General features: G+C 45.6%; 1 protein-coding gene across 1 annotated transcript; it reads right to left on the bottom strand.

Annotated features, from left to right (window-relative positions):
- Nucleotides 1-374: 374 nt before the first annotated feature.
- On the bottom strand, nt 375-5,051 carry LOC121450946 (protein S100-A11-like). The gene is made up of 3 exons (XM_041656359.1): nt 4,933-5,051; nt 1,523-1,675; nt 375-667 (listed from the first exon to the last, which is right to left on the bottom strand). The coding sequence occupies exons 2-3, from the start codon at nt 1,667-1,669 to the stop codon at nt 512-514; spliced, it is 303 nt and encodes a 100-aa protein (XP_041512293.1). The 5' UTR covers nt 1,670-1,675; nt 4,933-5,051; the 3' UTR covers nt 375-511.
- Between the last annotated feature and the right edge of the window lie 10,371 nt (nt 5,052-15,422).

The raw sequence follows: 15,422 nt of genomic DNA, 5'->3' as shown, positions 1-15,422 counted from the left end.
TATCAGCAGTGATATAGATGATGGGCACCCACAGAGACATGGTCATCATCTCTCCTTCCTGGGACATCTGTCCTCACACAGACAATCCTCTTTTCTAGTTCCCTTCCCCACTAGAACTCAAAGGCAGGACCTTGGCTGTCTGTATCCTTGGGGTCTGTGACACAGACATTTAATAAGTGAATAATGACAACAAATGCCCTCTGCCCAGCAACCTTAGAAACATGACCTGACTCTGGTTGTGTCCTCCAAGGGTCCCGATTTTGTGCACACCCAAGAGGCGTCTTCACTGTTGACCAGGCAGCATCTGGTAACGGCTTCCGTTACATTACTCCTGCATGTCACCCTTCCGCACACAAATCTACCGACTCTCAGTGTACATTAAAAAAAACTGACATTGTTTTATTTGTGCTAGCAGGAACAGGCTGTGTGTTATGTCGGATGTGGTGGGCTCAGTGCAGGTGTGTGGGGGGGAGGACATGATGACTTGGTGGCTGGAAGGGAAATGGGAAGGTTAGAAACACTTCTGGGTACTCTTGAGGAAGGATTCATGGCATGCTATGGCTAAGCCACCAATGAGGTTGAGAAACTCTTGGAAGTCTAGTTGCCCATCACTGTTGAGATCCAGCTTCTTCATCATGCGGTCCAGGACACCAGGGTCCTTCTGGTTCTGCAAAGACAAGGACATCTTTATATTTCATTTTCTACAGTGCTTTCAAATACGCTGCCACGTCTCATTTTCAATACAGTACAAGGTCCAGGAAAGGGGTTATTAATAGCCCCCCTTTCAATGTGAAGTAACAGAGTCAAAGAGGGGACCTGCTTTAGCAGCAGACCTGGAAATGAACCTGGACTTCCTTGCTCCTTGTCTTTGTCCTGTGTTTTTTCTGTGACATTAAGGGTTATTAAACTTTGTAAAAGTGTTGTATACAAGTTTCACATGTAAACCATATGGAAGTGAGTGGTTTCAGGTAGAAAGTTATAGGACCTGCCTAAGAAGCCTCCTTCTCCAACCCATCTGATCTGAGTCTCTAATACACACACGTGCACACACACACGCACACACACGCACACACACACACACACACACACACACACACCCCACTATCTAGATTTGCATTTAGATTAACTTATAAAGTCATTAGCTATATTTCAAGTGAGTAGGATAAGTGTCTGGCACAACCATGTGAACATGTGAACGGTGGCTACTACATCAATAGTATAAGGAGAGAATATTCTTTCCACCATTGCAGAAAACCTTATTGGACAGAAAACCTGATAGGACAGGGCTGCCCTACAGTCTTTAGGGTGGAGGAATAAAATTTAAAAGTGATTCTATTACAGGCCATTTCACAAGGTATTCCCGGTGCCAGGCAATTTTATGGCTCACATGGAGCTCACCCCAAGATCCAGAGAGTCAGCAAGGGCAGAGGCCTGGAGCTAAGAAGGAGGCAGTTGCTGATGCATTCCGCCAGGCTCCTGTTTTGTAGGTGAACAAGCAGCAGAAGGGGGCTGGGACAGGTACCTTTGTGAAGGCGGCCAGCTCCGTGTTCATGAAGGTGAGGAACTCGGTTTTGGAGAGTTGGCAGCTGTTCCCATCCTTCCCACTGTACTTTTGGAAAACGGCAATCAGGGACTCAATGCATCGCTCAGTCTCTGTGGGTTTGGACATTTTTGCCTTTGAAGAAAACAAAAACGCGGAGCTCAGCTTAAAACTATCTTGAGGATTATGGAGGCTAGAGATTGAGAGTGCCGGCGCTTCACGGTACCTCATTTTGGGCTGAAGCAGTTTCTTAAAGTCTGGCTCGTTTATTGAGGGCCAGAGAAGTGAAGATACCACAGAAAGTGACGTTCTGTGACCTCTTTCTTGTAGTTCTACTGCATGCATTCCCAGTGCAGTTAGGCATTCCACGTGAACCTCAGAGTGTTTGAAAACACTGGACAGTTCATAGGAGGGAAAAACCTTTCTGATATTCTTAGACAGTGTGAGTCAATACATGCATAGCCTGTACCCCACACACACACTTAGTGTGAGTCAATACATGCATAGCCTGTACCACACACACACACACACACACACATACACACACACACACACACTTAGACAGTGTGAATAGATACATATAGCCTTCACATTCTCCCACACACACACACATGCACATACACTGAACCTTGGAGGGAGATTACGTTGACCTATTCCCCAAGTGCATGGAGAGGCTGCTTTGATGATTGAGATGCCACTAAAGTAACAGCAAATTCTCGAAACCCGTGCATTTCTTTGAAAAAAAAAAAGAACAGCATTTCTGTAATTATGCACCAGGAGGGAGAGAGGGCATTGTAGATGTGCAGAGGTATATTCATCTCAGTGCGGGGATGCACTTGGAGGAAAACGGAGTTCGGGTTAACCTGGGCTACCTAGTGAAACCATTCGTGTTCTCTCTCTCTCCTCTCTCTTTCCATCCTCCCCCATCTCTGTGTGTGTGTGTGAAGCAGACAACTATATACCATTAACTTTACTTGTGCAGAACTGAGGCACGAGAGGGAAGCTATCATGGCAGATCACCCCTAGGCTCTCGGCTCCCAGGTTTCTTTCTGCTGACATCTGCCTTTGTTTCGTCCAAGTGCCACAGGAATGGTTGCTGGAATTTCTTAATACAGAGTTGAGCCAGAGCTGTGGTTGCACCAGGAAGAGCATCAGTTCAAATCGTGTGCAGGACTCTGCTTTTCCCACCGCAGAACCCCTAAAGGAAATTCTACTGGGTTGAGTCATCCCAGCAGGACGCTGAAGGCAGAACCCAGAATTGAGCTGTTGTGCTCCCCCTGGTGGATAAGGGCACAACTGCAACATTTCTTGGAACCTGTGGAGCCACACCCTGAAGGTTTCTTCTTCAAGTTAATAATTATGATTTGGATGGATGTTAACAACTGCAACTTAGAATTTAGCCTTTGATTTCCTGGATACAAAAGTTGGACGTTTCCAGGCGGGCAATAAACACACACACACACACACACACACACACACTCACACTCACACCGTTTCCCCTCCTAGCACCTCCTGTCTTTAGTCACTTTACCATCAAAGTCGCACTGCTGTGGCCCCTGCACCTAGGAACGCTCAGAGCACCTGAACCTCCTGGAGATCAATTCTTTTACACAGTCACAATGGAGATTTAAGCTTCCCGATAGGGAACTTGAACTGAAGGAGGAGAGAAAAGTGTTGGTAGGTTCAGGTACTAGAGAAAAAAAAAATCAAAACCCTGCAGCCTAGAAACAAGTGTTTGCACAACACGCTTCTCCTATCAGAACTACAATCTCCGTGCCATACTACTAGTGTGTCACGTGAGAGCAGAAGTTTTGCTTGGAGGACACACTGAACTGGGAGAAGGTTCCAGGCCGATGGGTCCAGCTTTGCTTTCCATGCCTGTAGAGGCTTCCTTCCCCTTCCTTGCTTGCAGAACTGACTGGGAGTGTGGGGAGGTTCTGCCCATGTGGAGGGAGCAGTGGCTGAAGGAAAGGGGCACTGTCCACACCACCGCCCTTCTACAGGATGGGAACAGAAGCAGCAAGGAGAAAACACCCGAGAAAAAAACACAGTGAAAGAATTTGTAAGACGCTCCCTAAACAGTCAACATTCCAGGAAAACCTCCCATTGACTGGAATATGAGAAAGAGGTAATCACACCAGTTCCTTTTTAACCAATGCCAACACTCTTCCTTGGAGCGTGCAGGGTCCCATCCATCACCCTCCACCTCGCAAGCTGTTTGCGCTCGGCCTAAGGCGCCCCCGTGTGACGAAAAGAGGAAGAAGGAAAAAATAAGTCGGAAGTGATAAGCGATTGACACATCGAAGCTGGGTCTGCAAGCTTTTTTCTTTTTAAATCAAGGAGCAGCTGCGTATATTTTTAGTTCTTTAGGCCCCATAGGGTCCTGCCACTCTTTCGCTGTAGCCCGGCAGCAAGGGCGGCAACACGTAAAGCGAAAGGATGTGGGAGTGCCTGTAAACTTTATACATTAGATTTTCATATGATTTTCATGTATCACAAAGGGATCATTTTCCTTTCAACTGTCTTCCAACCATTTAAAAACAAAATCTATGTTTAGTTTGGTGGTAGGGCAGAAACCCAATTAGATTCTCCAAAGTTTGCGGATCCTCTTCATTGGAGAGACAAAGGAAGGTAGACCTTCGGGGTGAATTAGTGGAAAAGTTAGAAAAGCTGAGAGGAGACAGGCAGGTGATGAGGGAGTGGCTAAAAAGATGGCAGAGAAGGAAGTAAAGGGGAGAGGAAGGAGCAGGCTGGGAGGGACTGGCCTCCTCCCACATTCTCACTGGCGGTTCCCGGGGCTGCAACAGGCGGTAGTTTCGGTGCACGTCCCTGTGCCTTGGCCTTTTGCCCGCGGCTTGCCGCAGCTGATTCCCCAGAACTCGGGAAGGCTAAGTTCTGAAACGTTCACTTTCTGGTCTGCACGGACGCCTGTTGACGCCGCCCAGAACTCCCTCAGGGTCCCCAGCTCTCCAGCGGGGTTTCTGGCCTTCCCAGAATCGGTGACTTCGGCCGAGGTTTCGGCCGCCCGCTGGGTACAGGGGCGCTTGGCCCCGGGACTCCGGCGACTCCAGCGACCCCAGCGGCCACACCCAGCCCCGGCTCCGCGGCCAGTCGATCGGCCACGCCCAGCCCTAGCCCGTTTCTTGCCCCAGAGAACAAAAGTCCCCATTTCTTCCCCCAGGCTGTCATTAGGGTGTAATTTTGGGGCTTCATCTTGCCCTCCACTGTCTCTAATTGCCTCCCACACGGTTTCTTCTTCCTGATCTATTTTCTGCCAAGTCCACAAGTTAGTCCAAAGAACGTCCGACCTAGAGCACGGGTAACTTTGCCCTTTGTTCTTTTCATTGTAAAGGAAGGGAGAAAACATATAAAAATTTAAAAGTTAGGCTTACCAAGCTGGTGAGGAGCGGGGACCGACGGCGACTGCTGCTGACAGCGGCGGGTACGGGAGTGGCAGTGGCGACCGGGGTCCGGGTCCCTCCCCTCAGCCTGACTCAAGCCGGGACCGCCCCGCCCCCGCCCCTCCGCAGGCCTTGGCCTGCCCCACTGCCTTCTGAACTCGCTTTGCTTGGACTGGGGCATACACACACCCATTGTCCTGTCTATTCTACTACACTGAAGATATTTCATAAACAGTGGCGATTTTAATTTTTTGTTTTTGAGACATGATCTTTCATGTCGAGGATTGTATGAAGCACTTCTGGCTTCTAACCCTAGGTCCTCAACATCACAACAAGTCACATTGCCCTGTCTGTTTGGTAGGACTTTAGGACTGTCGCATAGAGTGACGCCTCTGAGGGGACCCAGAAAACTGCAGAGATGTGAATGGGGCCTTGTGTGAAGTTCTTCGTGTCTGCCGCCAGCTTCAGCTACTGACTCGAGGCTCCAGGAGGGCCGTCCTCCTCTGCAGTTTCCTCTTTCCTTCAGACTCACAGTTCCTGGCACTTGACAAGTCAGACATGGTGGCTCTGCCTGGGCCTTCAGCACTGGCAAGACTGAGGCAGAAGATTGCTGCAAGTTTGAGGCCAGCCTGTGGGCTACAGCGTGAGTCTAGACTAGCCTGGGTTACAGGGTAGGACCTTGTCTCAAAAGAAAACTAAAATCCGAACCAAAAGAAACACATGTGAAGGCCCCATCTGCGTTTCAAAATTCTCCATTTTTACCAACAATGTAGCCATTTTTCCATTTTCCTTACTTGAAAACATTGCTACCATGTTGTTTTTTTTTAAGTGTTTCTTACGCATTTTTTATTACGGCCCTTGTAATGTCAGCTTTATTGTATTGGACCCACCCGACATTATCACACTCCCACTGATCTAGTTTACCCTCCCACTCCCTTTTTCCTTTGATTTCATAGCTAGGCCCTTGCCTTCCAATCAAAAGAAACATATTTAATCAATATAAAAACACAGTTTCTTGATATACAGTTCAGAGCAAAACATGATACAATAAAGGTAACAAAATAATTTACTAGGAGTTTTCTGCCAACCAAACTTCAGGGGTCAGCGTGATGGCTCAGAGGGTAGAGCTGCATCCTCCAAGCCCAATAACACGAGTCTGAGCATCGGAGCCCACGTGATGGGAAAAGAGAACCAACTCCTACATGTCGGCCTTTGACCTCCTCATGTATGCTATGGTGAGTGCCCCCCCCACAGTAATTAATAGCAAGATAAATGAGTTTTAAAAATCCAAATTTCTTAGTCTCTTTGTGTCTCTGAATAACCTGGTCAACCTTTATATTTACTTTATAAATTAAAGTGCCAACTTCTTCTTTTGATTCCGCAGAGAACCTCCTATGGGCCAAGCATTGCTCTGGGGTCAGCAAATACAAACACAAGTGTGATACAGTGCCTGCCTTTGAGGTTCTCCAGAGATGGACGTCATACATACGGGGTGGGGATTGAAGGTGACTGCTAGGATTCTTTAAGATCCTAAAGTTATGTATGAAGTTTTCTAAATAAGAGATTTCTCCCCTAGAAGAAGATATATAGCTTTTATCAGGTTCAAAAGAAAAACTATAACAAAAGTTACTAGAGAGCCATTGTATATACCCCAATCATGGACTTGTCCACATCATAATAGATGGAGAATGCCTCACTTACAGCTACTGAGGAAGGGTCAGACTTGGTGACCAAGGTTTGCATGATTTGACTTTGTGTCCACTGTCACAAATGGTTGAAGTCAAGGCCTGCCAGGGCATGGGATGGCGGGTGACAAAGGCTTCATCCTAAGATGATCTCAGACAAATCAGTCCTTTATCCTTGCAAGCTGGAAAAAGAAACACTTGCAAAATTTGGCAGGTAGAAGAACTGAAACCTACAGAGAACTAGGAAGTCAGGACAAATCAGGACTAAGAACAAGACACCAAGAATAAGGGAAAGCAGTGAGATTTAGAAAAAGTGTGTGGTGGAGAGACGAACATGAGTCGGTTGGTAACTGACAACAAAGAAGGCTCCTGTGCAGAAGGAAGCTTTGGGGAAAAGGATGTTTGGCAAGGTTGGCAAACAATGAGTCAATCAAAAGGGCTAGGAAGGTGGGGGGCAGCATGAGAACTGGCAAATTGGTAGCGAGAAACAACATGAGGTAACACAGGAGAATGAAAGAGCCGATCAGGAAATAAATGTGGGAATTCCCACAGTCCAGAGTAATTCTCACAGGTAAGCTGATTTCTGTAAAGGGTAAAGTTCATCCCTAAATGGGCATACACGCGTGTGATAAATGTGACAGGATTGTGACCAGCTACCACGACATTGCTGGGAAGGGAGGGAGCGATCCACTCTGGGAGAGTAAGGGAAGGGTTATGGAAAAAGTGAATTTTGAGTTGGACATTCAAAATGGATTAGAAGTTACCAGTTGGTGGTTAGCACGGTGAAGCAAGGTGAGGTCAGGCCACATAGCAGCATTTTAGGGTTACAGACTGTGGTGCTTAGACTAGGGTTCTCTGTACTTGTGGGATACTGGCTACACTGGTTCACCTGCTGTCATCTATAAAAGGAGAGTGTTAAATTGGGAGCATAGCCCCAGGCTCTGGCCTGGGAGTTGCTTTGCTCTGGACTCCAAATTCCAGCAAGCCAGGTCCTGTCCCCTGGTGGGGGGGGGGGGGGGTTGGTCAGGACCACTCTCACAGGGTATTTAAGGGGCCTCCTAGAGGAGGAACATGTAGTTTTTTTTGGGTCTGCATGGGCTCCCTACTGTCCTGTCTCTCTGCCATGCACTAGGTCATCCGAGAGCATCATTCTTAGTAAAATGATGGGCATTTTGATTTGGTTTGATTTGACATAATGGAATTTCTCGCGCTGGCCAAACTGCTCTTATTCTTTTTTTAAAAAAAAATATTTATTTACTTATTTATTTATTTATTGCTCTTATTCTTATCAGAGATAATAGGAGTTATTCGTGTAGAATATTTAAGGATTTGATCAGTATCTCCGGAGGAAGTTTTAATCACTGGCGCAACTGTAAAGGGGAATGGGACACGGTGTGTGTTATCAGTAGGTGCCGATCACTCACGAGTGCTGGGATTCCAGAGATGAGATCGTGGTAAATGGGAGACAGAAGCAGGCCACTGATGCTGTGCCTGGGAATTTGGATTCTAAGCAGGAGAGTGAGATGATCTTTCTCACTCTTATAATGGTTAAAAGATACTGGAGAGGAGGGACCAGAGGCTAAAAACATAGTACGACATTGTAATAGCCACAGTGAGATGGCCATGGTGCTGGTGAACAGGGTACTGCCAAACTCTGAGAAGGCAAGTCCAGACTTGCATGGCATGCTGACTAGGTTCTGTTTGGTTTTCAACTTGACACAATATGAAGTCATATGAAGCTGAGAGAATGTCCCCATCAAATTATCCCATTGACAAGCCTGTAGGGCATTTTCTTGATGGATGATCGATGTAGAAGGGCCCAGTCTACCATGCCCAGTGCTGTCACTCTGGGGTGTGTAAGAAAGTAAACCGAGCAAGCCAGTAAGCAGAATTCCTCCACGGCCTCTGCCTCCCTTTCTGCCTCCGGTTCCTGCCCTGCCTTCCCTTCATAATGCTCTCCTCAAAGTTGCTGTTAGTCACGAAGCTTCTCACAGCGACAGAGGCCAAAGACGCTTGGCTGCTGTTTGGATGTAAGTTAGAGGGAAAGGAAATCAAGGATTTGGGTGGGGATTCAGCTGATAACTGGGCCTGGTGGCAGGACAGAATACAAAGCAAGTGACATTTGGGGATGGGTAGGACACTCAGCTTCCATCTGAAGATGGGCAAGCAGGACAATTCAGTGTTGCCAAGCTTAAGCATGTCCTATCTCCAGCCTGTTCTCCCACAGCTCCTGGTATCATCGTTATTACTGTACTTTGTTGACATCTTCTTTCCACTTTGTCTTCCTCCCTGAAGGAAGGATAGAGATGGTGCCCTGATTACTTCAGCATTTCCAACACACAGCAATTCTGACAGGAAGGTCTGTGTGTGGAGAGCTGGCTAGGCCCTGGGGTGACGGTGATCAGCAAGGCCAGGAAAGGATCTGTTCCTAAGGGTGTACCACCCAGCTTAACACCAGCGAATAAACAGCAGCTGGAGAGTAGTGTTGTAAGATGTGCCGACATGGAAATAAGAGGAGAAATGATTGGGAATAGAAGGAGACCTTTTGGTGCCGTCAAAGGCACAGAGAGAGGTTCACGAGGTGAAAGGCTGCGCAGAGCCAGAGAGCACATGCACATCCACTGGATTTGGTGATTTTCTCCTTGCAGGCCTTTGATGGAGCAGATGTGGCATGTGATAAGGACAAAGGCAGATGGCAGTGGACTGAGGGACAACTGGTAAATGAAGAGCAGTGATGGAAAGTGTGGAGTGTTTTTTGAGATGAAAAGAGGAGGGGGGAGAAGCAGCCAGAGAAAACTGGGGACCCAAGGGGCAATCTAAAAACTTACAAAAAGAGCTAAAGAGAGTGCTCACTGCGCATTTATGAGGACCAGAGTCCAGATCCTGGCAACCATCTAACAAACCAGACATCTCACAAAAACATACTCAAGAATAAGATTCCAAATGCACAGGAAAAAATGACGAAGTCCCAGGGGAGTTGGGGGTAGCTGGAATGACTCCACAGAGATGGAAAAGAAGAACTGGGATAAGCACGAAGGGGTCAGAAGCTGGGTGGGCCGCCTGCACTGATGGATGTATTCTGGTTATGTAATAATAACATCTGATTAGTCCCCCAAATCCTCTATACATCTTTGGCCATACCTCGAGTTATCTCTCTTTTGGGAAAATATAGTTTTAGTTCCCTGAAGTGAAATTCAATGGCTCCTTCAGTCAATTTCTTCCGTCGTCATGTGAATTCCTTGAGATCACAGATCTGTTCTGCTCATCTTTAGTGTTATTCACAGCAACTTGCACATGGGAAGACACCACTGTTGTCCACGGGACTGAGTGGAATGTGAGCTTTCAGAGCAATGTTTGTCTGCTTTAACTCTGTACCATTCAAAATTCATGGCAATGTTAAATAATCCACTCCCATTAATTGTTTGGTTCTTCAATTTTTTTAAAAGACTCTCAAGGTATTTCAAAAGGTCTTAAATTTATGTTCATTTATTTATCAAATTATTTAACAAGTATTTATTGAGTGGGTAGGATTCAAAGTATACAAAGATTTTAAAAAGTCATCATTCCAGTCTTGGAGGATACTCTAGTGTAATTCAGTTAAAACAACAAGAATAGACCCTTTAAAACACTGGGCCACCTGAATCAGGAGTGTTGACCCGGTCTTCAGGGTGGCTCTCTCCTCCGCTAGAATTTACCTCCTAAAGGTGAGAGCTGTACAGGGAGAGCTGCTGGATTAATGTTGAGCTGCTCCCCAGTGCGCTGAGTTCACATCTGCAAAGCCAAGGAATGACCCCAGGATCTCTGATGTCACTGGGTTGGGGAAAGAAAAGATCTTAGAAAAGAAAAGGAAAGCAAAGGTCTTAGTGAGGGGTAGCTGTTCTCTAATTCTGAGCTTCAGGCTTTTTATGTTTTAAATGGGGCTAATAATTAGGAAGACAATAAATATAAAAAGGGCTCTTTCCATCGGGTAGTGTTATGCAAATGCTAATTGCTACTCATGCTATTGCTTTATGAATTAAATGAAGGTATCTTTTGCAGAGCACTTTGCAGACTTGGGGGACTGTTAGTGTTGTTCTTCCAGCCTCTTCCCTCCCTCACTTCCTTACTGTGGGCACTCAGAACTCCCAGTCACCTTGTTGCTGCAACCCCTATGGCAGTGTCAGCTTTCTGATCCGTGCTGGTGAGAGTGGGTGGGTGCTGTCCTCCACCACCTCCACAGTTACACTCCTTCATATTCTTCCAGGCCTCTTTCCTGCTGATGGTCTCTGCCGTTAGATCTTCAACTGCTGTTGGCAAAATTGAGACATTTTCTCTTTCACAATGCTCCACGGAAAATTGTGACATCCCTGTACTCCAAAGATTTAAAAGACTCATGTCCAGTCAATTGTGACCTGAAAGTGCTAGTGAATTATTCTTGGAGGGTCTCTATATTGCTCAATTATTTTTAAAAATCCAGCTACTTCATCCTAAAATTCAAATTCCCTTGTGGCCCAATTCCAACTGTGTTGTTGTGGCTGTTGTTGGTTTTCTTTTCACTCACCATGAACTCTAGTCAAGTTGAACTTTTGCTGCCTGTAGTCAGGGTTGGTTTTTCAGCTAGTTTTCTCTGGTCAGAACCAGTTATGACTGGTTTTCAGAGACACTATTGTTAATGGACTTAGGGAGTCACAGCCTGTGCCCTCAGTTAGCCAGGTTAGGCCACCTGTTGGCAGGGATCCAAATTAGAGTGCAAAGCCCTGAAAGGAGAGTTATTCAGTGCGGAAGAGGGACAAGAGACCCCGTGACATCCTCCCCCCTCCCCACAAGCCCACTAACTTGAGGGTGTCTGAAGAGGTTATTCTTGGTGATGTACAAAGAAATACACCAAACTAAGCACAAGCAACCCAGCAAGGCACAACCTAAGGCAGGCTAGCAAGCACACCACGGCAGGAAGTTCATCTGGCTTTTCGTCTAACTTAAGCAGTAACTGTGCCTTACCCCACTGTCAACAGCTGGAACTCGGAATCTGATGCTGGTGACTAATTCATAATTGGTGCAAAGGGGAAGAAGGTGAGAGAGAGTTCAGTCTCAGGGCTGTGTAGGCAAACATGCACTAAAACCAAAATTTCACAGGTTGGGGGTGTTATTTTTATAATATCAACCCTTTGTGGGCTAGCCACCTTTAATAGAAAACAAAGCCATTTCTCAAAAGGATGGAAAGAAGAGATATAAAACTAATGGGTGTCAAGGTGTGATTCCTTCCCCCAACTTCCCCTACCTCGTCTCAGTTCAGTCTCTCTTGCTAGGCCTTCTGACAGCTATAAATCTTTTCCCTGGAGACAAGTTTTCTCTCCAGCTACCCCCAGGGCTTCAGCCATTTCATTTGCTAGCAGAAGGCTCCTGGAGAAAAGCTCATTCTGGTGTGTATGTGTGTGAGAATGTGTCTATGTGTATGTCTGCGTTGTATGTGCTGTGTGTATGTGTATTTGTGTGCGTCTGCTGTATGTTATGTGTATGTGTATACATGTGTGAGTGGGGGAGTTGTGCATGTATGTTGCATGTATATATTTATGTGTGTGCATATTTGTATGTGTTGTGTGAATATATTTGTATATGTTGTATGCATATGTGTGTATATTGCATGTATATATTTGTGTATTGTATGTGTTGTGTGTATAAATTTGTATGTGTGTTGTATGTATATATTTGTATGTGTGTTGTGGGTACATATTTGTATATGTGGTGTGTGTGTATGCTTGTGTATCTGGGCTATGAGCTGCAAGCAGCTTGCTTGCTCTCTGGCATGCTCTGCTACCCTACCATAGGCCCCAGGGAGCGAGGACTGAAACCCCCAAAACTGTCCTCCCAAAGTCCTCTTTCCTCTCTATTGATCCTGTGGAATATTTGTTACAGCATTAGAAAGCTAGCACATTAGTACATAACGATTTAACCAGAACACACCTCCTCAGACGGCTGAGATGGCTCAGCAGGTACAGCTTCTTGTTGCCAACGTGAGAACCTGAGTTCAATTCCCAGGATTCCCATGGTGGATGGAGAGAACAAACTCTCACAAGTTGTTCTCTGACCTCCATACCATGGCATAGTCAAGCATTTCCCTAAGCACACACACACACATACATGTATGTAATTTAAAAATGAAAACACAACAACAAAACCTTCTCTATGAAGCTTCACTCATTTTTCTAGCTAAGGAACTGGTTTTTGTTTTGTTTTGTTTTACCATCCTGCCTTTTTTTTTTTTCGAGACAGGGTTTCTCTGTGGTTTTGGAGCCTGTCCTGGAACTAGCTCTTGTAGACCAGGCTGGTCTCGAACTCACAGAGATCTGCCTGCCTCTGCCTCCCGAGTGCTGGGATTAAAGGCGTGAGAGCCCAGCTACCATCCTGCCTTTTATCTGTATTTTTCCTGTGCCTTGAGAAACAGTCAACCTTGACAGCCAATCACTTTCCTGATTAGGCTGTCAGTGCCTTCAGGGAGGACAAGGAAACCAGTTAGCTAACATTTGTCCTCTTGCCTCATTGTAGTGGCATTTCAATTGTATCTTAATAAGTAAAGACTGTCTGAAGATCAGAGAGTAAAACAGTCCCACTAATCAGCCCTACAGACCAGGTTATGGTAACATGACATGCACTTTTAATCCCAGTAGCCACACTAGTTGCCATAGAAACCGGGCAGTGCATGCCTTTAATCACAGTGGTACACACTTTTTTAATCCCAGTCCTAGAGAGAATTATAAAACTGGAGGAAATAGCTCTCAGCATACAGTCTCATTCTGAGATTCTGAGAGGCAGGATTGCCATTTCTGAACTGAGGTTGAGGTAAGAGATAGTGGCTGGCTATTTTGCTTTTCAGGTCTTCAGGTTGAACCCCAATTTCTGTCTCTGAATTTTTATTAATCATGCTTCACTTCATCTCATCTTCACTAACCCTTTCCTGCCAGGATTAGAGCCACATTATAAGTTTCAGGCCAGCCTGGGCTACTTGAGACTGTCTCAAACAAACAAATAACCAAAAGACCAACAACAAACAGAGATGGCCCCTCTGTTTCTTTTCCTTGAATTTGGGTGGGCTTGTGACCATTTTGTAAATGTGGCTACCTGATTTCCAAGGTTTCATATGAGAGTGTGATTTAGTCTCTCCAGGCTCACTCTCTTGGGCACTTGGGATACTCAACACCATGCTGTGGGTCTCTCAAGCAGTCTGATAGACAGACCCACAGGGAGAGGACTAATGGCAATTGGTTGCCACCTCATAAGAGAGCTGTCTCAGCCATGGCTCCTCCAACCAGGGTCCCACTGCCTCTGCTGATCCCATGCGAGGCTGAGAATAGCTGTTTCATGCCAAAGTTACAAGCCGGTTTGTTATGTAGCAGTAGACAGTGGGGATGGGGGTGCTGTGTAGAAATCCCTGTTTCTTCGGTGTCTCCTCTTGTTTCTCACTCAGTCCTTGGGTTAGATGTCAAGGACAAAACAGGAGGTGGGGAGCTGGAGGAGAGATTTGAAGTCTGAAATTGTATTGCTAAGCTTGTTTAGAAGTTAGGAGTGATGAGACCTGCACAGCTTTGGGGTTGACCTAACTGAGGTGACAGGAGATGAAGAAAGAGGCACACATACAGAAAAGGTGTGTGAAGAGTCCAAGAATAAGAATATAAAAATGTAGATTCCAGAAATAAGAATGTAGAAATGAAGATATATAAAGGAGAATGAGAGCAGGCTGTCAGCAACTTTCTCAGCAGCTTGAGGATTAACAATTAACAGTGGGTTGATTTTACAACCCATTGCTCTACTTGCAAGGCTGAAGCAGCCCTCTGCATACTCAGGGTGGCTCTGCAAACTGAGGATCAGGTTTTAGATACCCCAACCCCCTCCCCCGCCACTCATGACCAGAAATTGATGTGAGCTGAGTTAACTTTCAAATAATAGGATGTTTGCGACTTTTGACGTTTTGGTTTTATATTGTCCCATATCCTTTCCTGCTATGAGAAACTGGCAGTGTCAGGGGAGGTGTAGAGCCTTGGTAAACACTATCAAGGAATGCCAGGAAAGACAATGGACTAAACACAACACTAGGTTAACTGAAAAACTCTGTTAATGGAAAGTGCAGAGAAGGGCAATTTGTATCCGAGTTTTGTCTTGAGATTGTAAAAATTCTTTTGTTATTGTCTAATGTTTGATATAAAATGAGGAGTTAAAAAGTTGGCCTTTGCCACAGCCTTACAAGTCCATTTCTGGCTGTGGTCTCAGCTAACTGATAAGCTTTTTGTGCCCCATGGACATTTATTTTGTAATTTTTTTTATTTTTTTCTTGGAATAAAGTCTGCTTCTGGTTTATTAGACTTTGATGGTCTGTCCTTTATGTGACCCCCGTGGACCCAACAGTGGGCTGTGTGCTCTGATGGAGATGCACCACCAACAGCAACCTTGAAACACAACACTATACGTCTGAGTAAAGGAGGCAGGTGTTGTATAGACAACTAGGTTCATTCCTGTTTATAATTAGACCTCTGTTTCTCAAGGATTAGGCTATGCCACACCTGTAACCTTAACTGCAAATGCCTGTCCCAGAAATGGCAATCTTGTCCTTTTTTTCCAAAAAAAATTAATAACCATCTTACAACCCTATCTTTGCTTCAAAAGGTTGTCATGACTACCTTGTTCCAACCACCTTATAGTCATGTCTTTGTTTCAGGAGGTTGATCTGACTTGTTATGTTTATGTTCTGCCCTGTAACCCTACCTATTTTGCTCACCAAATCCCCCATTTAGAAAACCCCTATACCTTAGCTATAAAAACCTTGTC

The sequence above is a fragment of the Microtus oregoni genome, unplaced genomic scaffold, assembly GCF_018167655.1.
Source record: "Microtus oregoni isolate MIOR12 unplaced genomic scaffold, Mior012 000007F_ref0000211, whole genome shotgun sequence".
NCBI classification, from domain to species: Eukaryota; Metazoa; Chordata; class Mammalia; order Rodentia; family Cricetidae; genus Microtus; species Microtus oregoni.
This window is presented reverse-complemented; position numbering and strand designations above follow the sequence as displayed.

Coding starts and splice junctions, on each gene's coding strand:
- LOC121450946 (XM_041656359.1), bottom strand. CDS start 1,669: ATGTCCAAACCCACAGAGACTGAGCGATGCATTGAGTCCCTGATTGCC. Junction 668..1,522: donor AGCTGGCCGCCTTCACAAAG/GTACCTGTCCCA, acceptor TTGTCTTTGCAG/AACCAGAAGGACCCTGGTGT.